This window comes from Aplosporella prunicola, assembly GCF_010093885.1.
Source record: "Aplosporella prunicola CBS 121167 unplaced genomic scaffold K452scaffold_2, whole genome shotgun sequence".
In the NCBI taxonomy this organism is placed as follows: domain Eukaryota; kingdom Fungi; phylum Ascomycota; class Dothideomycetes; order Botryosphaeriales; family Aplosporellaceae; genus Aplosporella; species Aplosporella prunicola.
In genome coordinates, this window is record NW_022983530.1 from 161,820 (window position 1) to 186,631 (window position 24,812).

The 24,812-nt window shown below is 55.0% G+C and overlaps 7 protein-coding genes across 7 annotated transcripts; 2 read left to right on the forward strand and 5 right to left on the reverse strand.

Moving 5' to 3' along the window:
* Positions 1-1,487: 1,487 nt before the first annotated feature.
* K452DRAFT_66461 (uncharacterized protein) lies at positions 1,488-3,385 on the reverse strand. The gene is made up of 3 exons (XM_033547006.1): positions 2,365-3,385; positions 2,080-2,316; positions 1,488-2,022 (listed from the first exon to the last, which is right to left on the reverse strand). The coding sequence occupies exons 1-3, from the start codon at positions 3,197-3,199 to the stop codon at positions 1,595-1,597; spliced, it is 1,500 nt and encodes a 499-aa protein (XP_033402199.1). The 5' UTR covers positions 3,200-3,385; the 3' UTR covers positions 1,488-1,594.
* A 2,237-nt stretch (positions 3,386-5,622) lies between these two features.
* K452DRAFT_304454 (uncharacterized protein) lies at positions 5,623-6,228 on the forward strand (the record flags this gene model as incomplete). The annotated part of the gene is made up of 1 exon (XM_033542820.1): positions 5,623-6,228. One exon carries the CDS (start codon positions 5,623-5,625, stop codon positions 6,226-6,228), a length of 606 nt encoding a protein of 201 aa, XP_033402200.1.
* Positions 6,229-9,342: 3,114 nt separating this feature from the next.
* K452DRAFT_354989 (uncharacterized protein) lies at positions 9,343-10,309 on the forward strand (the record flags this gene model as incomplete). Its single annotated transcript, XM_033545925.1, has 1 exon — positions 9,343-10,309. The coding sequence occupies one exon, from the start codon at positions 9,343-9,345 to the stop codon at positions 10,243-10,245; it is 903 nt and encodes a 300-aa protein (XP_033402201.1). The 3' UTR covers positions 10,246-10,309.
* A 1,583-nt stretch (positions 10,310-11,892) lies between these two features.
* Positions 11,893-12,475, reverse strand: K452DRAFT_314763 (uncharacterized protein). The gene is made up of 3 exons (XM_033543792.1): positions 12,298-12,475; positions 12,052-12,226; positions 11,893-11,999 (listed from the first exon to the last, which is right to left on the reverse strand). Exons 1-3 carry the CDS (start codon positions 12,421-12,423, stop codon positions 11,944-11,946), a joined length of 357 nt encoding a protein of 118 aa, XP_033402202.1. The 5' UTR covers positions 12,424-12,475; the 3' UTR covers positions 11,893-11,943.
* A 748-nt stretch (positions 12,476-13,223) lies between these two features.
* On the reverse strand, positions 13,224-14,619 carry K452DRAFT_282669 (uncharacterized protein). The gene is made up of 4 exons (XM_033539628.1): positions 14,475-14,619; positions 14,066-14,213; positions 13,750-13,852; positions 13,224-13,678 (listed from the first exon to the last, which is right to left on the reverse strand). The coding sequence occupies exons 1-4, from the start codon at positions 14,486-14,488 to the stop codon at positions 13,641-13,643; spliced, it is 303 nt and encodes a 100-aa protein (XP_033402203.1). The 5' UTR covers positions 14,489-14,619; the 3' UTR covers positions 13,224-13,640.
* Positions 14,620-15,123: 504 nt separating this feature from the next.
* Positions 15,124-18,409, reverse strand: K452DRAFT_282670 (uncharacterized protein). Its single transcript, XM_033539629.1, has one exon. It carries the CDS (start codon positions 18,226-18,228, stop codon positions 15,388-15,390), a length of 2,841 nt encoding a protein of 946 aa, XP_033402204.1. The 5' UTR covers positions 18,229-18,409; the 3' UTR covers positions 15,124-15,387.
* A 3,344-nt stretch (positions 18,410-21,753) lies between these two features.
* On the reverse strand, positions 21,754-24,116 carry K452DRAFT_218489 (uncharacterized protein; the record flags this gene model as incomplete). The annotated part of the gene is made up of 4 exons (XM_033536360.1): positions 21,754-22,253; positions 22,348-22,610; positions 22,674-23,782; positions 23,850-24,116. 4 exons carry the CDS (start codon positions 24,114-24,116, stop codon positions 21,754-21,756), a joined length of 2,139 nt encoding a protein of 712 aa, XP_033402205.1.
* Positions 24,117-24,812: the final 696 nt, after the last annotated feature.

A 24,812-nucleotide genomic window follows, 5' to 3' on the forward strand; every position in this document is an offset into this window, starting at 1 on the left:
CGCGCAGCCTGATCATGGTCCCGATCTTCCGTCCTGGGTCCTGCTAGCTAGCTCGTTTAAGAAGACGTGGCTGGGGTCTGTGGGTGCGTGTGGGCAACTGGGCTCCGGCGGCCTGTGGGCGGGCGGGCTCCGGCCTGTGGGCTTCTCTGGCCTGGTGCGTGGGCTCTGGGCTCCCTGGCTGGCTCTAGGCTGTGCGTGGTGCTGCTGGTGCGTGGGTGCCCGAGTCCCATCCCTCCTCTTCTGTCGTCGGCTCGTCGGGGGCGCGGGTTGCGCGTTTCGTTTCCACTGCGACCTGGCGACCTGCGCCCTGCCCGATCCGGAACTGCGGCGGTGTGTGGTAATGTGGCGAGGCCTTGCTTATGGGGCCGCTGCTACGTCGTGGCTGCCAGGGGATGGGGGGATCGAGCTTGTCGTTGTGGAGTGCTGATTGGTTTGTTGGCCCTGCTGCTGCTGCTGCTGCTGCTGCTGTGGGATGGTGGGTGGGTGGGTGAATGGATGGAGGGATGGTAGGGATGGATGTGGTTGTGGGTGAGAGGGCGATAGGCCGCAGCCTCGCATACCCAAATAAGGAGGCGCACATGGCTACCTCTATCTCTCGAGTCTCATCTATTATCTGTCTGTCTAGGTTCATACAACCTGCCGCCGCCCTCCCCCCCATCACAACCGCCCACGCGACCACCCCCACAAGGGAGGCGGGTACACTGCATCAAAGGCGTGCGACAATCTGTGGATGCTGTGTCTCTTTCTCTCGCGTTCTTGAACAACGCTTCAATGCCGCTTTGCTTGGAAAGCTACGGACTACTCTCGTCTCGATCGCTAAGATACATATCCGAACTGTGACCATCGTGTTTTCACCCGTGTTTCCATCGTACGCATTAACCCCCGTTGGTGAAGTCGAGTCGCTCATGGCCATCCAGTCTTTCGTCTGTCTCTTCTCTCTTTCTCTTTCAAGCTGCTCCAAGCGAATAGCCAGCCTTTCCACGCCCAAAGAGCGGTACGAGTGGATGAGCATAGTGCCGAGTAAGAGAGCAGCCAGAGAATGCAAGTAAGCAGCAGCCAGGAAGCAAATTGAAAGCATAACAAATCAGAGTCCCAGGTTTTTGTTTCCTTGTCCATGGATTTCCTTTCCTCCAATGCTGTCCCACTGTGGGCGGGTCCCACATACCAAGCAACACACATTACGCCCATAAATTGACTCCCAAAAAAACAAACAAAGAAAACCCTGAGTGTGAATCGAAATCTTTGCGCGCAAAGCAGAAATGAGAGCAGCAAAAACCCGAACTAGGCCTCCAACCCAAAGAAGCCAGACCATTTGCGCCAGCCAAGGGGAATAGTAGAGAAAAGCTTTTAGAGCGGTATGTCGATGCCGGGTGTCGGTCATGTAGGGGGATGAGAAGGTATGCAGCGGTCGTTCCTATCGTACAATGCATGAAGGAAACCTCTTGTGCCGTACGGAAGGATCCTCGTCTTCTGTGATGCGCGAAAATGTGCAGCCGGAGGATATCGCCGAGTAAACGTATCATAGCATGATGCCGTAAAGAGTTGAATGGGAAGAAGAAAAGGCAGCTTGGTCAGCTGCAATGCTGTTATGTGCTCATCGATATTGCCTTCCGCCAGCGAATTCTACGCCTTGCATGGCGGACGCTTGCGCTCCAGGCGGTGCTCCCTGCGGCCACTGTGAGTTTATGGGTTGCAGCGGAGGCAGGACGTTTGGTTGACCGGGACCGGCTTGCGCTTGCTGTTGCTGCTGTTGTTGTTGCTGCTGCTGCTGCTGTTGCTGCTGCTGCTGCTGTTGCTGGGCTGCGAGATAACCGGTCATCGTGCCGTACACGTGTGGGTGACTTGGATCCATTTGGCGAAGCTGTGCCCAGGTCGCGTGAAGCTCGTGTCGGAGTTCCGCATTTTCTCGGGCGATCTCCTCAGATCGGGAGTTCATGGAAGCCGCGGATTCATGCCGCATACGGGATGTCTCCGTCTGCATCCTTTCGTAGTCTCTCTGCATCCGCCGAATGTACTCAATGGCTAAAATTCGTGTCAATGGCTGCGAGGTGCGATGAAACTGACATGTATATCACTTACACTTTGTCAAAATTTCCCATTTGCTCGACTTGTTGCCCGGTGAGTTGGGCAATATTCCGTTCAACTCGTCGAAAAGCTGCTTCATTTCACTCCTCCTCTTCCTCTCGGCCATTTTATGGCTGACACGTAACTCGGGTGTCCGGCTGTAGTTGCCAGTACCGGCCGGAGACGTGTGTTCATTCTGGAGGTTGGTCACATTACGATGTTGCATCGAATGGTGGTGAGTATGTGCAATATCTGCAAAGTCGTTAGAAAGGGACAGCGCCGAGCACCAGTCGTTCTCACCATCATCAAATCTTTTTTGTCCGGCAGGCAAGGCGGATTCCACAGTGAAGATACTGCTGTTGATCGACGTGGCGAAACTGTTCTGCCTCGAGGGAATCGATCTCGTCGATCTCTCCACACTAGAGTCCCCGCTGCTTGAACCTCTGCGCTCATCCGGATCCGTGTGATCCGGGAAGGCCCACGGGAAACCCTTAGTGGGGGCTGCCGCCATAGGATCGGGCATCCCGGATACACTGCGCGGGTTCGGATTGATCACGGGCGCTCGCCGAGGCGCCTGATTGGATCGCACAGAACTCCTTGGACCCAATGGGGACATGGGCGCACCAGTGCTCGATCGGTGATCACTCGTGATGCCTCGCTGCTGCTGTAAATTTGACACGAGGGACACACGAGAAGTGTTTTGACTCTCATATGGAGAAGAAGGATTGAGAGCCAGCTGGTTCATGCCGGCGTTCATGCGGCTATCGACGCTGCTTCGCCGCGACTCCAAGTAAGGTGCACCAGCATCGAGGCTCTGCCGGTTCTCGAATGCATGGTTGAATGATGGCAGCGCAGTCGACTGCTGCGATAGATGCCTTCCTGAGTGCGGCGTTTCCGGAATAGCTATCGAGTTGCGTGAAGGCGAATCCTCGGCGTTGAGAATGGTTTGAAGTTGAAGACCAGTGGTATTAGAGACACCAGAAGAATGCTTGCTCTGCGTCTGGGAGATTGACCAGGTCCCAGAGTCCCGGTGATGGACGTCAGTGTGTTGCCGGTGCATCATTTGCGATTGCTCAGATGGAGACAAGCTGTGTGTCAGCGACGCAATTGAGGGCAACGCCTGGGATTGAGACATATTTGACTTCAGGCCTAGGCTGAAGTCGGTGCTGGCAGCGATCAAGGATGCAGGAGTTTGGCGTTCTTGCGCAGCTGCGAGAGAGAAGGGACCAAGTGCTTTTAGACGGCGATTGAATAGTCAACAGGTGACAGGGTTGCTTCTGTCAAAGAAAAGGTGAAAGATGGCGGCAGTTGGTGCGATCCAGGCTTCCAATAGAAAAAGGAAAGAAGCGACGGAGCAGCTAGGTCCATGTCAGTAGGCAAGGTAAGAGGAAGGAAGTCGACGTCAAGCGACGCGATCACATGCGGGGTCGGAAGGAGTGAAAAGCACTCACAGGGAGAAGGACGACGGGTGGCTGCGGCAGCGGAACAGGAGGACGAAGGTAGGTGAGATTGGCGAAGAGGATTAGTTTTAGGGAGATGGAAGAAGCAAAAGAGTGGCTCGCGAGCTCGACGTCAGCGGTCGAGAGGTGGGCGTGGGCAACTATGTAAAGGACATTGAGACTCGTCGAGTCGTCAAACAGTACGTGTCTGCTGCAGCGTGCGGGCGTGGGGCGAGGAGGGTGTTCAATGTCGTCGTCGTCGAGGGGCGGGCGCGCGCACACCCTCGTCGATCACGTGGGCTTCGGGGCGTCCTGGCGTCAGGCGGTGCAAAAAGGCAAAGCTCTCGGGGAAGGCAGGCGAGAGATGGGAGAGATGGGTGGGAAAAGAGTCGGGGCCAAGAGGGATCTTTTGGCTTGCCGGGACCTGTCTGCTTGTAAAAGACAGGCGGCACGCCCTTGCAGAACGAACGAGCGGATGGGCATGAATCAGTGGCCGGACCCAGAGCTTTGGGTGAAGAAGCGTGTCACGGTCACGGAGATCAGCGTCGCAAGCCAGAGCCAGGTGCTCACGGTGCTAAACGGCGCTACTCGGAGGACTATCCTGGGCTCCACGTGCTTCGGGGGGGGTGCCTAGCTAGCAGATCGCAGAGGGCCATCTGTGTGCCGCTGTTTGCGGGCGGGCACGCCAAAAAAAAACCTAGTCAGCTCGCCTCCGCCTCACACAACACACCTCGTGGCTTTCCGTCCGGCGTCCGCCACTGTGGAGGCACACCCTCCCGCTGAGAGGCCGATCTGCTGAGCCATGCCAGGAGGGCCTCGGAATGGACGCTGCATGCAGCTGCATATCATCCTCTTGTACTCGCCCAACGGCCCAAAGGCCTCGACCGCCTGACGCCATTGTCTCATCTCTGCCGTTACACGATGACTCAGCCGACCCTCACCGACACAACGGGGAATTTGCGTGCATTCGACGAGAGACGCAACTACACGTCTCCCAACGACCGGGTTTCCTGCCCATGTCACACCCGTCAAAAAAGAAGGTTACCTACCATGTCTTTGTTGCTTGGTCTCCTCGGACTCAACAGCTTTCGACGCCGTTCGTATATCACACCAGCCAGTATACCTACCTAGCCGCCCTTCATGCTGTCAAACCCACCTTCTTTGACAATGCCTCGAAAAAAAGAGGCAATCCGAACCGGCCCATCGCACCTCTCGTGGAGCCCTGTGTGGCGTAAAAACAGTGGCGGCAAAAGCATCGTCGGCGTCGATATCACGTTGCAACAATTAATCCAAGGCGCATCCACCCACACCGCTTTCCTCTCCTCGCGCGGCTCTCTATCAGAGGGCGATTGTGGCGTTTGTTGACCTAGCTAATGCCCGTTTAACTCCCGCGTTCTCTTCCCGACCTGGTGAAGGATTGCTTTTAACTCCACGCTCACGCCTTTTGTTGCGCAAGCAGGAACGAGGCTTAATTCAAAGTCGGTCGACCTGAAGTCACTGGCTGGACTGCATGACCGGCTAAAAAGGCACATGGCGACAGTTCGACAGCCTCGTGTTAGACCATATCCTTACGTGGTAGCTACCCACGAACACGTTACGAGGTTTTCGTCAGCGTGAGAAATCACGAGCAGCTAGGAGGACTGTGGGCTGGTTCGCTACACCCCTCGTGCTGCAAGCGGCTACTCGAGCAGGGTAGATAGGACGATTGCAGAGATTTTACTCAACACCAACAGCACAAGACAACAACAAGGGCGACGCCGCTGCAGTCATCACAGTCATCGCCTGCCGTCCGCGGCATCTCGATTGTACCGTTGAGGGGCTATTCGAAGGGGCGCGTTGCGCTGATGGCGTGCCGCTGCAAAACCAGACTCTAGCCGGCTTCTACCACCACACCCGTCTCGGGGGTACCAGGAGTGACCACGTACGAGTACTCGTGCCGTGATGAGTGCCAAGAAAATTGCAATACTCACCTACGAGTACACGCATGAGTACCTAATGCGCCAGCAAGTTGTCCTCGCCCACGCCAGGCTACCGTAGGCACAAGCTCAGTGCGGTCGCTCAAGCTCGCCATGAGCATGGGGAAACGGGCGCAAAGCGACGCTCCCCAGAATGCCATGCCATGTCACGTCCAAGTAGATCCCCCACGCCATCATTCCACAACCCTCCTCTGCTCTCTCTCCCAACCCGCCCCTCTCCCAACCGCACCCAAAAGGCAAGCCCAGACGAGGCGGCACCCCTCCTTCATCCCCACTCCAGGCAATCGGAACCTACGCAACCCACGAACGGTGCGGGCGCCCGCCCCGGCTCCCTTCCTTACGTCGCACCCTGCTCTCGGCCCGTCACTCGTGCCAAACTTTCATGTGGTCCGATTAATCCGATCAGTTCGAAAAATAGCAAGCGCGTCATTGTTTTCGGCGCCCCCCGACAGCCCATGGTTCGGAGCGGAAACAAGTGCGATGCACCGTCTACAACCGGCGGCAGCAGTAGCGAGAAAAAGAAACGCTTCTTCCCTAGCCTGTGGTGGGGAGTGACCAGGTACCCCCTTCGTGTTTCTAGGGTTGCAAAAGAGCGAACCCATGGCTCGGCTATGTTGCCCTTGGTGTTGCAGTGCATCCCGCCCCAAAGGTCGAAAAATGTGCCTTATGGCTGCTCGGATCTACGCATGACCACGCAGGTTTCAGGCAGCGGCCTGAAATTGCGTTCATCGAAGAAGCAACAGTGCTGAAGATAGCTGTTGTAAGCTTGCAAGCTGTTGCTCGTATAATTTCTCAAATATAGGGCTCTGTCGCCACCCGCATGTGGAGCACCCAGCCATGGAAAATAACATCGCATGGGACGTTAATCTCTGGTGATATTATTTCCCCGCAAAAAAGCTTCTTTCGTGTCGGTGCAGCGTGAGCTGAGAGCGCGTTCTCCAGTCAGCGAACGGCAGGCAGCCAGGGGTGAGCTGGGGGCTCCCGACCCCACGGACCAATAAATTCAAACGTCACCTTAACTACCTCGACGACAGGGCCTGGTGCCTCTCTACTCCGGACACACCAAGGACCGAACGCTCGGGCAAAAAGCACTTCTGCTTGCTGCCCTGCTGCCGATGCTGCCGATGCTGCTGTTGCTACCGCTGCTGCGCGCATCGAGCATGGGCATCGCGCAAGCCTGCGCGCGGCTCGCGCCTCTTCCTCTGTCTGCCCTTGGCTCTCAACGACCTTGCCAGAACACCGGTATCCGCGCTCTCCAAGGGGCGAACGGCTGCTCCACAGGGCTGTGCAAATGGTTCGATTCTCTCGTGGTCTGGGAGCGCGTTGAGGCCCTGTGGAGATCGCTGTTCGAGGTGCTGATGCTGCTCAATGCCCCTGCGGGGCTCTAAGAATTTCGTGGGTGTGACGGTGGCGTAAGCGGGGGGCGAGCAGGTGCACCGTAGCATCGACCTCTCTGATGAACCCCTTCGGGCTGCCGTAAGTAGCCTAATCGCAACCAGATAAGCTCGCTCTTCCTTTTCTCCTACGCGTTCTTGAATTCCTGGCATTTCGTCCTCGACGCAACCTCTCTTACGTATTTCTCATGTCCGTTGTCTTGCTGGAATGACTTCCTACCCCCGTAGACTTTGAGGTCGGCATTCCCTGGCCATGTATGGAGACGATCTTCATATTGATGTGAGGTCGAGACTTCGTTCGCGACCCCTTCACGAAAACTGGCGTGGACCGTCGGAGTTTCGGGCCACTGCAAAGCAGTCAGGCTGTCAGTCCTCATTTTCTGATGCAACGAATGGGTAGACAAGATGGAAGACATCCAATGACTGGGACTTACTGAACCCTGGCTCCAAACCGATGGAGCAATTGATTGTGATTGGAGAGGAAGAGGCTGTACTATCACCAGAAGGGGTCGAACATTTGCTGTCTACTAGTGGCATGCGGGTGTCATGTCATTGAACCTGGCCCCGTTGTTTTTCATCCTAGTAGCTCTACACGCGTTGCTGTATCATGGCCCTGTCATATCCATTGTTATTTCCAGCGTTGGCCGAACTAATTGAAGCGCAGGCGGCTGATTCTTGTATCCGCAGTACTCGCTTCCAGGCTTTCTGATACGCAGCGAAAGCTCCTGGCGTTGATATAGACAACAACTCAGCCATCGGTTTCGATACTGAGACATCGTTGCCAAGCGGATCTAGTAGAATGCACAATGGCATCGAAATTACGGATGCAAGAAACCAAGAACGTCATTTCCGAATCGGTCTAGGAGTATTACTCCTTCAGCGATGGCGCAAGTAAATCGGCCCACCAACATCCTTACCATTATCACAACTCGTTAAGATCATCCCCACATGGTGAACCTTATTGTCGTTCTGGACCCGGAAAGTGGTACCCCGTTGATGCTAGGACCCGGCGACTAAAGCTCTAAAAGTATCTGCTCGGTGGACATACCTACGTGGAGCCTCGGACTAGGAAGAACGGGTAATCACAGGTGACACTGTGCATTTGGCCACCCCATATTCCTGCTGCTGCGTACCCAATACCAGCGGCTTTGTCCTTGGTGTAATTTCATTGTTGGATGGGTGTCGTAGGGTGAAGCACTTCGCAGTGACCAGAGACAGCGAAACGTGAGGTCGAAAATCCGTCTCCGATGTCGCAGTTTCTCCGCTTTCCGATTCTGGCTCACTGCCTGTTTCAGCTTTCTACCCGCTGATGACAAAGTTCACAGGCGTATGGCTGATCCATGTGATGAAAGTTGTTTGGTTTGTTAAGGTATAGCTAAGCGATTGCATACTACTCAGACAATTTTGGAGGAATAACCTTGTCGGCATGACTGCCGAACTAGTAGTAGCTAGGAATTCGACTGACTGGAGGCTAGAGCTAAAGGACAGAGAGCTGGCAACCGCCAACGGGACGGCCAACAACCAGATCAAACTCCGAGTTTTCGTCACCAACCACGCAACCAGCTTGCGTAACGCTATGAGTCACTCGAACATCGAAGAATCGAAAAGCTTCAATCTCACTCAGCAGGTCTAGCAAGGCAACACTGGAAGCTTCTTTTGCGGAACACCGCATCACTAGTCGCTTTATGGCAATCTTCATCATTGTTGTCGTGCGCATCTCGTAGGTTCTCTCCTTAGTTGCTACTGTACACATCAAGTCGCGTGTCTGTTCGTCTTTAAATTCACCATCACTGCGCTGCTACCGACTGCTGATTGGCTGGTCCATTTTCATACTTTGCTTTCGCCAGTCAGATCTACTGAGTTGTCACTCGTATGTTTCTAAGGGCTGTTACCAAATCGAAGTTTTTTGTCGATAGAAAGAAGTGGTTGTATCGTGTCTTTGTGTGGAAGTTTTTGAGTGGTGAGATAGCCTGGTAGGTAGATATCCACCCACTTGAGATATGGCCTCTGACTGGTGTGGTCACCATGTTGTCGCCAAGGTAAGCTTGTTCGCGCCTACTTATCTCAGCTTTCAGTGGAACAGCACGAACTTCAAAGCAGGCTTACCATAACCGCACCTCTAGTCGTCACACCTGCTTAGCGCATGAAGCTCGCTTTCGGCCCAATATACACCTGGAAGGTTCAAGAGGTGAGAACTTGAATTCGATCATGGGGACTCGAGAACTACAAGTTTACAAGAAGCATTGAGTTCGTATGCTGTATCTATTAATCGTGACATGTAGTGCGCCAGTAGAGCGTAGAGACCCTGCGCTGTCGTTAGGGCATGAGTTTCCCGTTTAGGTTAGTGTGCTAACTTTGGATTGCCCTCTTGTCTATTGTTCAACTTTCACTTAACACTTAACTAACAACTTTTCTGTCTCTCCCCAACGATTCTACCAAATCAACCCTACAAACACGAACTTCCACAATATGTCGGAGTCAACTTCTAACGAAGATGCCTTCGAGGTGTCTGACGACCATACTTTGGAAGTGCCTGACCATCATAGCGGACATCCCACCGCTGATTCCGCTGTCGCACGCGATTCCATTGTCACCAACAGCAACCAGAAAGCTCAACTAAATCAAAGTGCCAGCCACTTCCTCCGGCTGCCAGGAGAGCTCCGCAACAGGATCTATGAGCTCTTGCTAACATCGCCGTACATACGGATCCGTGAGGTCTCAGAACGCGATATTCGAGCCCGTTCCCCACATAAATTGACCCTGACTACAGGCTTGCTTCTCGTCAATCGTCAAATCTCTCAAGAAAGTATTTCGTTTATCTACGCCAATAACAGATTCATGATTGAAACGGATATCCTTCCTTATTTTGTGGGAATGGTTGGGGATTCTATTACCTACTTGACAGAACTAATGTTCACCGGGTTGGATCTATGTCGCACCTTTCCGCCCAATTACGGCCGTTCGGGTGATTCACTCTACGAGTTGACGCAGCCGCCGCTAATATCATCTCTGTTGCTCGGCAAAGCAAGCAGCATAAAGTGGCTATCCTTCTCTCTGTCGCTCTACGACTGCAACATACCTTCCGCAAACTGCCTGGCATTCCTTATTTACGATTATCTATACTACTGGATCAAGGCTGTTGGGAAAGCTAGCGGTGATAAGTTTGCTGCTATGGATCGCTACACTATCTGGTTCGCTGGAGATAGTGATCTGTGCGAGAAGTTAAGCGGAGTTTGGGAAGAGGAGAGATTTCAGACAACTTATCGACGGAGGCTCAGGGAGTTGATCGACGGCTGCACATTCCCTGATGAACCATACGATGGTAACATTTTATGGGATTGGACAACATCATTCAAAATTGCAGGACACTAGTAGTGATGGGGATCAACACAATCGAAGAGCAATACAGAAGAAGGTCAAAGTGAGGCCACTAAAGAAACAAAGACGGGCTGATATGGATTCAAGAAGTGGAGGATCAACGGACACCCTTTATTCGTGCCTTATCCAGATTGCCACAGCTGCAGGATGGGAAAAAAACAAATAGCAAACATTGGTGCTTGGAAGCTCATAGAACAGTCAATTCAAATTGCCGCAGTACAAGATCCTCTTGGTCCATATCGTGGCTGTGACCGTGAAAACAAAGTAAAAGTGCAAGAGTAACTCCTACTTCTGAGTCCTTTCAAGTGTATCTTCGGAAATGCTGCTGATTGTATCACGGCTTCCCTGCATTCATAGATGTGACTGACTTGTCTTGAAGCATTACTACTCTTTTAATACTCGAATATTGCTGATGCTGTGAGTTTTGGCAATGTAAACATTTACTACAGTCATTGTCTTCAAACATGACTTATCTCTCTTCATTACACAGCGTCTTACTCTGAGAACACTGCGCCAACTACGATGAACTATGGAAGATTTGGATTAGACCTGTTAGTTATTTTCACGGCGACAGTGTTTTGAAAGACTGGGTCATAGGCGATGCTTCCGGCAACATACCACACCTAGCAAATCTAACAATATCCTCCACTGTATCTTCTTGGGCGTGGTTTCCTAGCGAAGCAAACGCTATTGCGGATCATCGAATCACCTGTCTGGAAGTCACTAAGACTAAATGGAATCTGAAGCATATTGTCTACCATCACATAGGTCGAGAAATGTGCGCGGACGTGGAAACGGTAAGTTATGTTGACTAACTAGTAAATAAAATTATCGCACTTGTAAGAAAGTCTAGTATGATATTCTGGCCACTTCGAATCAATTGAACGAACCGTCAGCCTCCTACTTCAAAGTCATGCACGAATCCAAACATTCGAATTGTGCTTGCAGTTCTGTCTATAAATTTCATTTGGACAGACACATCGTCTAACTAAAACCTCAGAAGGTCAAATATAGACTATATTGAAAACCGCATGGATGTCCTTACGACTTAGGGCCGAATGGTTTCGTGCATATTGCAGTGTAAGACATACGCAAACTACAGGAACAAATGGTGGTGTGGCGGTCACTGATAACATTAGTTCTATATAAGCAGCTTATAAAGGCGAAAGAACATCTCTGAATGCAAAGAGTGTTGGCCTTAATGCGTGATAAGCGTCATCATGTCTTTATTATGCTTGTCATACTGGATAAGGGTTAGTGATGATGCTCAATAATTTGAAAATCGGAATAAACTTGTAGGACTCTGGATATTAAAGTCTACACCAAGGTTTTATATATAGACTATCTGATATACGCTGCTGAGTGCTTCTGAACAAGCATGACAGGAGACAAGGCAAATAAATGCAGAAGGAGAAAGCATTTGCTCGAAGCTTAAGTGGAAGAAGTGAAAAACGTTCGTTAATACGGAGATTTTATTGAGAGTCTGTTGTGCTTCTTTTCTATAGTATGCTTGTATTAGATATTCTAGATATCCTAGTATCATCTAATCAGCTGTTTTCAGGTTATTGCATGCTTTGGGCTTATCAAATATTGCAATTCACTAATGATATTCGAAAAGTCGAGGGCAAGAACGAAACAACGAGCGTGAATTACTACGGACCAGAAAGCATTCCGACGCCAGCAACCCTTAGCTTACGCCTTGGGAGGAGTTTTATAGTTGCAGACGAGATAGTACCAATCCTGAACATCTGAACGCAGTCAGCAAAACGTCGCAACACCAAAAGGACAAGCACCGCATACTGTCATATGTGATCTGGTACTGCTCTGGGTCCTTCCGGCACCCGACCTTCATACACGGGAACACTTCATACAGCATCCAGGCCTCAGCCTTCGCCTTCTTCGTCTCACAGAACTGGTGTGTCGTCGTCTCCTTAATATTGATGAACTTTTCGTTGTGATCGTACATGCAAGTTTTCTACAATGGCACGAGGGTACCAGTCAGTCTCGGTCTCTGATACTGATATCGTCGCGGCCGGCCACACTTACCACGCATTGATCGAGCAGTGGACTACTATGAGTATCGACTAGCGTGTCGTCGCCCTTCTTCTTTCCGTCAGCAAGGGCCGGGCCAGTCAAGGCCGCGATGCCGAGAACGATGGTCGAGAAACGCATCGTGGAGGGGATTGGGATTGCTTGGCTTCGACGAGGAACGAGTATGGGGATGGCTTTCGGTGGTGAAAGTGCTGGGTTATGTAGCGCGGCTATGCGGTTGTTTTTCTCGCTATCTGTATACTTGCATGACTACATTACGACGACATATCGTCAACGCTGGTTTCTTTGAGTACCTGACTATCGAAAAAAAGCGTTGGCTATGGCATCATACATTAATTGAAAAGAGCTCTCACTTACCTGACGCCTCTTCTACGTGCTATACAAGGGATAGAGCTTTCCCAAGGACCAATTCTTGACTTGAGCGTTTCAGCACTATGCAAGCGGCATTTCTATAGATCTCTTCGTGACCATGGTCCACTATAGAATGCATCTTAGATCAATAGATATTTGTACAGCAGGTACACAGCCAAGACTCCCCTCTCAAGCGCTTCATACCCGCGAATGTAGATGGTAGCCTGTTGATCCTCTGTGTCTCCCCAATTCAATTTTCAAGCCGGCGACAGCCTAATACGCCAGGCACGGACTAGGATAAAAAGACCAAGGTCAAGGCTAGAACATAAAATTGTATACTTCACTGCAACATCATTAGCATCGCTATCCATGAGTCCATTCACATGATGTTAGTGCACGCATGGACGACAGATATTCGTCACCGATTACGATACGTCTGCTGGTGAAGTAGCTATTCACCGCTGTCGAAACAATGGTCAGTACGGTCGTGCTTTTTATGATTTGAGAGAGACGAAAGAAAAGGGATTGATTGGTGTAAGAGGCTGGGGTGTTAGCAGAACGGCACAGCTGCCCCGATATCACACTCCCCACACCCAGGAAGCAGAACTTTCGAATTCATCTAAGCAGTAGGTAGCAGGTGTAGGTGTAGGTGGGTAGCCAAGGCACAGCCGCCACCACAACCCCAGTACCCCATGCTCCGCTCCGCATAACCCACCCACCGCGCGGCGGCACGCAGAAGCAGACTCCTTCCCAGCCACGGCCTTTGAGCCTCGTTTCCGCCCCGCTCATCCAATCCCAATATCCCCACGCAGCACGCACAGCGGATTCGCATGTAAACCCGCCAGCGCCAACATCTTTTTTATCCACGCGAGCGTGTCGCCCGCACGCACGCACCACCCCGCTCTCTTTTCCCTATCGCAGTAGCATCGTCGTCTCGGTCGTTCGGGTCTGGCCTCGTAGCTCTATCGCGTCTCGTGGCGCTCGGTTCAGCCTTGCTTTGCTTTCGCGGCGGCCTGTGCTGCTTCTGTTGGAGTCGTGCTGTTAGCTACTGATTGTGCTTGGCATGCGGAAGCGTGTGTGAAGCTGCAGGCTTACCTCTTCTTGTCGCGTCCTCCAGGAGCGCCGTGTCGACTGCTGCGCCGGGGAGGTGCACGTAGCGCACCACGCTGCCGCGGATGAAGACGTTCTTGACGGAGCTCTGGTGCGGTCGTGTTAGCTCAACTTGTCCTCGCCACAACATCAACCCCAACCCCTCTGTCCAACTGTCCAATTGCCGCGCCAGTTGCTCCTTTCTTGTCCATCCCTTTCCCCACACCTCGCCCAAACCCCCCAAAAACCTCACCCAACCCAACACCCAGCTCTTTTGTCCCCCCAACCCCAACCACACAAACACAAACACCACGAAACTCACCAAATGCGGAAACTTGAGCTCCTCCACCACGTTAATATCATCAAGCTTGATATTCAGGAACTGGTCCACCGACTTCAGCGTTCCGCGGATGGACACGTCGTTCTTGAGCTCGACCGTGACTTCGTGGTCAACGAGGGTTTTGAAGAAGCTGTGCGTGGCAGAGGTGTGACGTTAGCTATTGTGTATTGTTTCTTGGTTGTGCGGGAGAGCGCGTAGAGAGCGAGCGAGTGACCTTGAGCGAGCAACGCGCAAGCAAGCAAGCAAGTAACTTTAGCTAAGGCAGCACCTCCACAGCCCCGCGCGCACGCCCTCACCCCCAATGCAGTAGCATAGCAGCAGCTCGCAAACAGGCGAGCGGGCACCGCGCACCCCACGCGCAGCCCAAGGTCTCCTCAGCAGCAGCACGTACCTGAAAAACAGCATAGTCGCGCAGCAATGACAACAGCTCCGTCAATCGGTCGGTCGGTCGCGTGTTCGTGTGTTCGTTCGTGCGGGCGCGGAAGAGTGAAGAGCGGAAGTTGGTGCAGGCAAGGCAAGGTAGATCCGCAGACGCTGGAACGCTGGAGCTGCTGCGGTCATGGAACGGGCGCCGCGCCGATGATGCCCGCGGTCCGGCGCCATCACGTGCAGGGCTCGGGCGAGGTTCCGGGTGCGTGTGCTGCGGCACCAACATGCACACCATGCCGGGCCACCAAGGAGGGCCACAACAACCTACCAACTAACACCGCGCGCAAAAAACAAACCAAGCAAAGACTACCTACCTACCTACTAAAGCTATTCTAGGCTGCTAGAAGACACGCAATCAAGGCAACTAACTAGGTACCTAGGTTTTTTGAACTCGTTATTCGCTGCGCACCACGCACAGCTAGCTGTAGAGGTTCGTTAGCCAACTGCTTTTTATCAGGTCTTTGAGTGTTGAGCGCCCCACTGGCTTGACGGCAACTTCGTGTGTGGCCTTTTGTAGCCGAAGTTGGTTGGGCTTTGTGACTACGCAGTAGGAATAGTAGGAAATAGCGTATACGCAAATTGGTCTCATTCACCTAGATACCACCAACCAACCAACCCAACCAGCCAGCTCCCAAGCAAGCAAGCATGCACGTCATCACCTCATAAACCATCAATCATAGCAACAAACACAACCACAAACGCGCAAACCAAACCAAACCAGCACAATCTGCGTCCCCTACTGACTGAAAAAAGCCCACCTGCCCCCACCCACCCACAACCCCACAAACGCACAAGAAGTGCAGCAGCGAGATCTGATCGGGCAGAAACAGTACCTAGGTAGGTAGGCAGGCAGGCACAAAAAAACAGCCAGCCACCTAAAACCCCTTCCTCGCCCACCCCTCCACACACCTCCAAGCCGCCCCATCACGGGCCCCCTCCTCCAACGCCTGGACGACCCCCTCACCAAGCCGCGACTCGTCCTTGCCCATCTCCGCCTGCAGCTTCACCAGCCACCGCTCCCACGCCCACGCGCCCACCAAGCCCGCTACGTCGCGCGCGTCCTTGGTCGAGCCGTTTTGTTGTTGCTGTTGCTGTTGCTGCTGCTGCTGCTCCTCCCCATCGGCCTTGTCGTCCATCATCAGCGAGTCGCGCTTTGGTTTCTGCGCCTGCTGGGCCTGCGACTGCGACGGCACCAGCGTCCGCTCCGAGCCAAACGAGTCGCTTGACTGGCGCACAGGCTCGGGCTTCGCGCTCGGCGTCGTCGTCTCAGTGGCAGGTGCAGACGCGCCCACATTCAGCGGCTCGTTCCACTTAGCGCCAGGCTGGGGGAACGGCAGGGCCGTCCACGCGCGCTTGACGTCTCTGAACCCGGCACGCGCCAGGCGCGGCACGAAGGATTTGGTGGCCGCGGCGTCGTAGCCGCGCGTCTTGAGGTTGAAGCCGAACTCGACGCTGAGGGCCTGGGCTTGGCCGCCGGCGCCCGCGCGCAAGATGTCTGCGTCCATGACGAAGAACTCGAGATACCCGCCGGGCTTGAGGATGCGCAGGCACTCCTTGAGGCAGAGGTCGTACTCGTCCTTGTTGGACGTGGTGGCGGCGCCCGGAATCGTGCTGGGCTTGCTCGTCTTGAGCAGGGCGTACATGTTGCGTGCCGACACGACGTCAAAGTGCCCGTTCGGGAACGGCAGCGTCCAGTAGTTGGGCACCTGCATGCGGCGGTGGTTGGCTGGGCCCTCCATCTCGCGCTCCTCCTGGCCCTCGAGCATCACTGGCGCTTCTGCGACCGTCGAAACAGTGTGCACGGTTGTGCGCGGATAGTCGAGCGCGACCTGCCAGGCCCAGTCGCAGGAGCCCTGACCGCCGAGGTCAAGGACGCGAGTGGTGTTGTTGTCGCGGGCGTGAGCGAGGACGCGGTGGGCGGGGCTAGTGATGAGGCGGCCGCCGTGGAGCAGCTTGGAGGCTTCGAGTGTCCAGAAGGCGGGGCGGATCAGATCCAGCGCCTGACGCTCCTTGTGGGCCTTGGCAATCTGCTCCTTGTGCATGTTCGGGTCGTCGGTGTAGAAGGTGGAGACGGGGCGAGTAGACGGGATTTTCGACGGGCTGTTCAGTTCGAACTTGCTGAGGTGGAGGCGGCGGTGGGTCTTAGGCATGCATCGGCGCTGGAGGTGAACGGCTTCAGCGCGGGTTTGACGGTGGATAAAAGCGTCGTACTTGCCAGTGCTCTCGCGGAGATAAACTAAAGCTTCGAGAAAGGTAGAGACCTTGGCGGCCTCGTCCTCGGACGTAACGGACGGAGACTTGGGCGGGATGAGGTCGACAAAGCGGACCGACTTCTTCGAAGGGGAAATAACAGAGTCAATCGAGTTTCCCCTCTCGTGGGTTGGGGTCGAGGGGGTCATGACGCCTTCGAGCCAAGTCTCCTGGGCAGACAGCCACATGCTCGTGCGGCTGAGGTTGGCCGAGCTGAGTTTTGCCAGCTCGGCCGCGTAGTTTTCATTGTACTCGTAGACAGTCTCGCTTGGCTTGATCTCCAGAACTTCACCAACCGGCGACATGAAACCGTCGCGAGCCGTGGGCGTCATCTCGGCGCTAGTGTCGAAAGAGGCGGGGACCTCGACGACCTGCTCCACGATGTTGTTGGGCTCGTTACGCCACGGCACGCCGTAAAACGTCTCGGCGATCGAGGTGGACGGAGTAGCCTCCCGCGTCCTCGGAATGCTCCAAGTGTGGCGAGCGGATTCCTTCAGGGAAGAGAAGAAACCACCCGGCGACGGGATAGACAGAGCAGACATGTCTTCAGCATCAGACGGCGCCACGGGGCTGGCCGACAGGTTTGCAGTGAAGAGGCGGGGAACCGAGGTGCGGTTGCGACCCATGACTTGCTGCATCTCACCCTCCGGTACCTCAATGACTTGGTCGGCGGTAACCGGTGCTTGCTCGGTGGTGAGGTGGTGCAGAGTCTCCATTGCCGCGGGGTCCAGCTGAATCGGGCCAGCCCACTGTCCATGACCCTCCTCCTGAGCATGCCTGTCCGGGGTCGATGGGCAGCTCAGACGCTCCATTTCCTCAGATGACAAGCTGCCGTCCAGGGAAGGCGCGTCGTGGGTAGCCGGAGCCTGTTTGTTTCGGCCAAGAAGCACAGAGAGGAGGTTTGGAGTGGAAGAAACTGGAAGCGGAGAGTATGTTGCTGGCGAAACCGCGCTCCCTTGAAGTTTCTCAATCGTCGGCCAGTGCGAAGGGGACGGAATGATCAACGAAGGAACACGTGTAGTGCTAGATCTTGCGCTGCTGGATGAGCTGGCGGAGATCTTCTTGACAGAGTTGGAGCACTTCAATGGGACCTCCTCCTCCTCGGATTCGTTGTCAGTCATCATGTACAGCTCGTCAAACTCCTCCCTCTCCTTGCTCCACTTTGGCGACTCGACCGGTGAGAATTCGATGTCGTCCATCTGAATGGCGCGAGTGGGGTCCAAGAGGGATGCCTTGGGGGTGGGGAAGTCCTCGCTGTAAGTGGGCGACAGGTAGGTAGGAGAGATCATTGCTGCGCGGCTAACGTTCTGGGCCAATTGAGGGGAGAAGAAGCCTTGGGAAATCTGCGGCGAGTCTTCAATTATAGTATTAAAGGTTTGCCTCCGATCCAGCGGAGACGAGAAGCGCTTGGTAAAAGGAGCGTTGGGGTTGTAAGTCGTTGCCGGAAGATAGTATGTAGAGTCCATGGTGGCTGAGTTTCTGTATCGCTTCTATGTATAGGAAGAAGCTGGAGCGAACCAGGGTGTTTGCGGCTATAAAACTGGAGCGGGTCGCGAAGAAGCAGGGTATTATTACGAGTCCTTGAAGCGGGATCCGATCAACGGATTGGCACGATGCTGTAAAGAGACAAGAAAAAGACCCCGATCAACGGTAGCCACAAGCGACAAGGGAAACAACGAAGAAAGAAAAAAAACGGGCAACAACGCGAGAGAAGAGGAGTGATGGTCAAGATGCAAGGGCGGAGACGGGTGCGGCACGGCACGAAGTAGTTTATCAGTCGCCCATGGTTTGGCCCGTGAGCAGGGCAGATGGGCCGTGGCGTATTGCTTGCAGGGTCAGAAATCCTTAGCCTGCTTTTGCACGCAAGAACTGGAGGACAGGCGGCAAGAGGAGAGCCCGATTTGGTCTACCTCGCGGCAGCCTTGGGGCCACGACATTGGGCGGCCGGTGGGTCAGCCAGTGAGTGGCCGTGAATGAACGATGCTGGTACGACGTGCGCAACCTGATGTGCAGTGTTGAGCAGGGCGATTGGACGGGAGGTCGTCGAAGCGCCGGGCGTGAGCAGGGATGCGGATATTTTTGGGCGCTTGCACTGGCGCCCATGTCTGGCCGTGACACGACAACACACTGGCATGCCGGTTAGCATACTTAACTGCTTCTCAGTCCCGCGCGGATATAGATTGGCTATGCATATTCGAAATGACGACCGGCGTGGGTCGCAGTTTAGGTGGGTGCAGCGGCTAGCCGCCATGCGGTATGCCGATCAGCCTTTTCAGATCGACCCCGACTACCGAGTGTGTAGTTGGAAGCTGATTCATCAGGAACATGCGCCCCGAGCTTCGAGCGAGCGAGCGAAAGATGATGCGAATCGATCCAAGTGTATCGCAGAGCCGTGGAGCCATGGTGTTGGGAAGTCGGACACACAAATGCTTTTTTTTAATCTTCTTCAAGTCTCCTCGACGTCACACAACAACCCGTTTATAGACGACTAGCCTCCTAAAGTTCAAACCATCCCGCCCGACCTCTACAGCACCTCTCTCCCATCTCCAACCTCCCTCCACCCGCTCCCCGGTCAACACATTCATTCGCAATCTCCGCCGCCGTACCACGTGTGCCATTGACCAATCCCAAACCACCCAAGCAACAGCAGCAAGCAGCAGCAGGGCCAAACAGGCAATCAGCCGCGGGCCTCTCAGCCGCTCAGCCAGCCCCGCCAAGCAGCAGCGGCTAAGCACTCTAGAGTAGCACGACGGGCAGCAACACCTCACGCAGCGCCGCCACCTATCGACCGGCCATGCCCGTCTCCGCCGCGGCGCCAACCCCCGCAATCCTGCCATCACCCCACCTCACCGCATTATTATTCCCCGCCACACGACGGGACGGTTGACGACACTCCCCACCCTTGACGTCTTCCCTCCTGGCAACTACCTAACCCGCCCGCTAACCCGCCCTTCGCTTCCTAGAGCGCTCGCACTAAGCTGCCATCACATCCACATACGTACCCATTCCCCTCGTCCAGGTTAGCGGCCCACGGATCCGGCAACCCCGCCCAGCCACCACCTGCCTGCTACGTACATCCTCGCTCAACCGCTGCCGCCAAGCGCCCTAGCCCGCCGGAGGAGTACTCTAGCACGCGGAGCTGCACGTCTGCACGGCAAGGGTCTCGACAGCCGCGGCACGGCGCTCTGTGCTCCTGCCTCCGCGGAGGCACTAACCTACTCCGTATTGCTGCTCTTCCAGCTCCCTCCGCCCGCCGTCCCTCTGGCCCCTCTGCCAATCCTCACTACTACCACTACTCCACCACTAGAGTACTCGTACTCTACGGCCGCTGCCACTGACGCCAGCACGCACGTCACTGTGCACCACGCCCTGAGCCAGATCCCGCCCCATGCCCGCTGATGTCAGTCAGCCCTCGCGGCGGCGGCGACGGCAAGCGCGCCGATGATGCAGCCGGTGATGGATGTGGTGGCGGCTATTCCGTGCTTTACGCTGCCCTCTACCCTCTAGCTACTCTAGAGTAGCTAGAGTAGCTAGCGTAGAGTACAGTAGAGTACCAAACCGCAAGCTCGTGCCAGCACGTCTATTCTTAGAGTAGCTACTCGTACTCTGCCGATTGTTGGGGAGAGCGAGATCCACACACATAAGCCCTCACCTACTCTGCGCCCAACGCGCTTCGAGGTGATGCCCACGCCCTGGCTATCCGCCTAGAACGCGCCGAGGGTTCTGGAAGCCTGAGGCCCTGGCGATGGCGTTGGCGCAGGCGTGGTGTAGTGTAGTACTCTACTCTAGCAACGGCATTGACGTACGCACCCTAGGTTTGGTTGCCCTTGCTGCCGTACTGTAGCTGTCCTCTCTATCGGGAGGGAGGGGGCGGGGTGTGCGGCAGGGAGGAAAAAGGGCAAAGAGACATATTTGATATCCCTAGCCTTGACGTGCATTACTAGCGAGCGAGATACTCCGTAGATGGGCTAGGCTTGTGTGTGGAGGGAGGTAGGTAAAGGGGTAGGTGGGTTGGTTCGTAGGTTCGTAGGGAGTATGTAGGGACTGCTTGTGTGTGCGTGTGCTTTTGTAAGTCTCAGATATAAATGAATGTATGAACGAACGAATGAATGAAAGAGAAGGTGCTTAGTACGTGCATGTGCGGTCTGAGTAGGACCTCAACGTGCTTGCTTGCTAGTTTGTGTCGTGGACGGGTCCTGCTTGGTTGATTGGTTTGATGGTTTGATGTGCGGTTGTCGTGGTCGTGATCGTGGTCGTGGTCGTAGGTGTGGTCGTGGAGGTGGATTGGTGGTGGTGATGGGTGAAGTGGCTTAGGAGTACGACCAGCTGAGGACATAGCACACCACACCACCACACCACTTACCCTCTACAAACAACCCAAGCCCAAACCCAAACACGAAATACGCCACACAGCGCACAGCACCAAGCACAGTAGAAGAACGCCTAGAGCAGACGCGCCAGCATCTATTTAGATTAAAGCAGTGTAATACAATGAAATATAATAAGTATACACGCAGCCTAAACGCTAGCTAGCTAGCTGTCCCGTGCTGGACAGGGTAGTAATGTGCGGGATAGGGTAGTGTATATATGTGTGTGTGGTATTAACTATATTCGGAGTGAGTAAGAGAGGGAGAGGAAGAGTAACGGAGGGAGGAGGGAGAACGTATGTGTGTGTGTGTGTGTGAGACAGAGAGAGGAAGTATGTGTGAGTGAGACAGACACAGACAGAGAGAGGAAGTGAGAGAGTAAAGACGATGAAGAAGAAAAGGAAGAGAAGAAGAAAACAAGACAAAGCAGACACCTCCCATCCCCCGAGTGGGTATCTCACGAATCCTATCAACAGACAACAGACAGACAGACGTCGACGCAACCAAAAAGCAGCAAAAACCCCCGAAAAATATAGAAAGAACAATCTCACCCCCAAATCCCCGATCCCCGATCAAATCCCAAACCACATCCAACCCCGACCCACCACCACCAGCAGCACCGCCCTAAACCCCCTCCATACCACCAATATCATACCAATACTCCTCATCCAGCCCCTCCCGTCCAGGCAACACGACCTCCTCCCCCCTAATATCCTCAAACCTAACATTCAGCAGTCTAATCTTAAGGCCATACCCAGCCACCAACTGGACCAACTTCCCAGTATCAGCCGTAATCGGGGCCTGATTCAGCAGCATGAGCAAGCCATCCAACCACTCGGCCGCCAGCGTATGCGTCTGCGGATGCAGCTGCAAGAGCGGCGATTCCTTTGGGCCGGCGGGGGAGCTGCCGTCGCTGACACCGCCGCCGGCTGCGCCGCTGCTGAGCAGCGTCGTGCTTGTTTCGTGCGAGTTTTTGCGCGAGGCTGACGCCGGCGCGTACCCGTAGATGGTGATGCGGGTCGAGGTGCTGGTGGGGAGGGTGCGCAGGGTTGAGGCGCTGGAGGCTGTGGAGGGCGTGCCGGCTGAGACGTTGGAGACGACCGAGGAGACGGTGGTGAGGTCGACTGTTGTGCGGAGAAAGGGTCAGCAGGTCCGCCTATGCCATTTATATACAGAAGAGGAGAAAGGAAAGAAGGAAGCGTTTGGGGGGAAGCTCACTCTTATCTTGCAGCGCGTCCAATCGTGGCTCCGTGGCCAGCCTGTCGTGGAAGTCGGCATAGTGCAGGTAGCGTCTATTATGGCTGAGACGCACGTAGCGCCAGCTCGAGGGCACCGTCTTCGCCAGCGCCGACTTGGTGATCGGTCCGCTTTCCTCGCGGTAGCCCATCGTGTGCGGGAACCAAGCGCCCTGCAGCAGGCAGCGGATGCGCTGCTCCTTGACGAACTGCAGCGCCTCGTGGTTGAGCTCTTCGCGCACTTGTCTGAACGGGGCGAGGGCGTTGTTAGCAGGGGTAGATATGAAAGGCGAGGAAGGTGCGACGAACCGTAGGTGATGGCCCCATGCGTCCTCGTATGTCAGCTCGAGCAATTCCATCTGCATGTTCCTGAGCCGCTGGTATTCAAACTCCGCGAGCTCTTCTTCCACCTCGCCGAGCTCTTTGATTCGCGGCGCCTGGCCTAGCACCTGCTCGATCAGTATCCGCACGAGCTCCTCGACCTTCTCAAAGTCCTCCGTCTCGGCGCCCGTCTGCTTCCACAAGCGGAAGAACGCTTGCAGTCCGCTGGTGTGCAGGCGGCTCCATTGCAAAATGAGTGGCCGGAAAGCCCGGTCAAAGTTCGTGCGCGCCTCCAGCACTGCGTAACGCATGGCGTCGCCATCGTCCGTCTTGTCAACCTCAAAGTGGTCGTACAGGATCAGCGTGACTGCCAGACTGGCGCGAGCAATAGGGCAACGCTGCTCCGCCGGCTTGGTCGACTGCTCCAATAGCAGCTTCTGGAAGCCATCCTCATGGGTGCGCACGAAATCCGTCAGGTCCATGAGACCGAGATAGCCCGTCTGGTCGAATTCCCACGCCGGCGACTCTGTCTGGAAGCCCAATCTGCGCCATTTCTCCGGATGGTGCTTCCGGCTGCTATCCCCGCTCTTGCTCGATGGCGGCCGCTCCGGGTTGCTTGCCAGGTGCACGCTCTTGAGGGCGCGCCTGTGCTCGGTCTTCTCCGGGTCGACCTTGAGATCCCGCCATTTGCTCAGCAGCACCTTGCTCAACGACTGAAACTCAAAGAGCGGGTGTGCCAGGTCCTGAAGTGCCGAGCTCTGCATCAGGACGTAGACGGCTTTTATGACGCCCAAGTCTTGCAGTTTCTTGATAAACTTGTGCCACTCTGACTCGGAATCGTTGGTAATGGCGTCGCGCATGAGGGAGTTGATCAATTGCAGAGCATTTGCGCATAGGGCATGGTCTGCAGATGATAATCGGCTGACGAGCATCTCTAGGAACTGCGGGTACACGGCCACGGCGGGTTTCAGGGCACGGAATCCAAACATGCCGGGAGTCGAGGTGCGGTTCTGGGGGTGTGACACGATGGCAACGAGGATGGACATGGCGCCACGAAGGATGTTCACGAGGGGCTGGCTCACGACGAGTTCGACGACCTGCATTGCCAGTCATTAGTCCCAGCGGTTCCTATACCTCCTCCTTTCTCTCCTGCAGCCGCCATACCCGCTCGATGAGGTCCTGGTCCACAAGGTTCCAGCCTTTGTCCAGGTCCAGCAGTCTCGAGAAGCTCGTCAAACTGTAAGCCAGGGTGTTTCCGGTGGCATTGATGGCCAGGTAGCGCAGCTTGGGCAAGCCGCCTTCGGTTTCGAATACGTCGGCGAACGAGGGGTCGCCGATCAGCGACTGCAGCTTGAAGACGGCCATTTTGCGGGCGCTGTCCTCGTCGCTGCCGAGGCGCTCGACGAGCTCGGCTACGTTGATATCCTCCATGATCTACCGGTGTATACGAGTCGCGACAGGAGCTGGGGTCGGGGGTTCGCGGTGCGGCGAGTCGTAGGGGCTTTGGAATAGCGCGGGGAGGCGGGCAGACGCGGCGCAAAAGGGCTCAGAACATGGCGAGGGGACGGAGCGGTGGTGGAATCGAGGGAGGCTTTCGCCGGGGGGTTGCGGAGGGGTTGCGAACTGAAGACGTCGCAGCAGTCGCAGGTGTCGAGACTCAAAGACGCCCTGGCTCGACCAAAATGATCGCCAGGAACCGAGCAGGGATGCGCCCGTCGCTCGGTGACCCTCACCACCAAAAGTCGCGCTTCAATTGCCAACGCGCCGTCGCACAGCGTCCTCCCTACATGTCTGCCCCGCGTTACTCGTACCCCACCGATTTGCACTGCAGGATGGACGGATGCCTTAGGCACAGGCCGCCGTGTATCCTTGCCAAATGGGGCCGAAACTGCAGGCTTGGACGACAGCTTAAGCAAGGAATAATGAGAGGAAGACAGCGCGCAGCTGGGAGTACACAGTCCGATCTGTGTTCTAAGTATTATCTCAATGATCGTCTCTCTTGGATTTCTTATACTCTGTAACTAGTTGATCTCGCACTGGACCCGCTGGTCTCGCCCGGTCTGGCACTGCGGAGACCAGCCGCGGAGAAACTCCGGCAAGGGCGAGACCCTTTGGGCACAGGCACCG

Coding starts and splice junctions, on each gene's coding strand:
- K452DRAFT_282670 (XM_033539629.1), bottom strand. CDS start 18,228: ATGGACTCTACATACTATCTTCCGGCAACGACTTACAACCCCAACGCT.
- K452DRAFT_66461 (XM_033547006.1), bottom strand. CDS start 3,199: ATGTCTCAATCCCAGGCGTTGCCCTCAATTGCGTCGCTGACACACAGC. Junction 2,317..2,364: donor ACAAAAAAGATTTGATGATG/GTGAGAACGACT, acceptor ACGACTTTGCAG/ATATTGCACATACTCACCAC. Junction 2,023..2,079: donor ATGGGAAATTTTGACAAAGT/GTAAGTGATATA, acceptor CACGAATTTTAG/CCATTGAGTACATTCGGCGG.
- K452DRAFT_282669 (XM_033539628.1), bottom strand. Junction 13,853..14,065: donor AGCTCAAGTTTCCGCATTTG/GTGAGTTTCGTG, acceptor CGACCGCACCAG/AGCTCCGTCAAGAACGTCTT. Junction 13,679..13,749: donor GGAGGACGCGACAAGAAGAG/GTAAGCCTGCAG, acceptor CGACTCCAACAG/AAGCAGCACAGGCCGCCGCG.
- K452DRAFT_314763 (XM_033543792.1), bottom strand. CDS start 12,423: ATGCGTTTCTCGACCATCGTTCTCGGCATCGCGGCCTTGACTGGCCCG. Junction 12,227..12,297: donor CACTGCTCGATCAATGCGTG/GTAAGTGTGGCC, acceptor GTGCCATTGTAG/AAAACTTGCATGTACGATCA. Junction 12,000..12,051: donor GTACCAGATCACATATGACA/GTATGCGGTGCT, acceptor GACTGCGTTCAG/ATGTTCAGGATTGGTACTAT.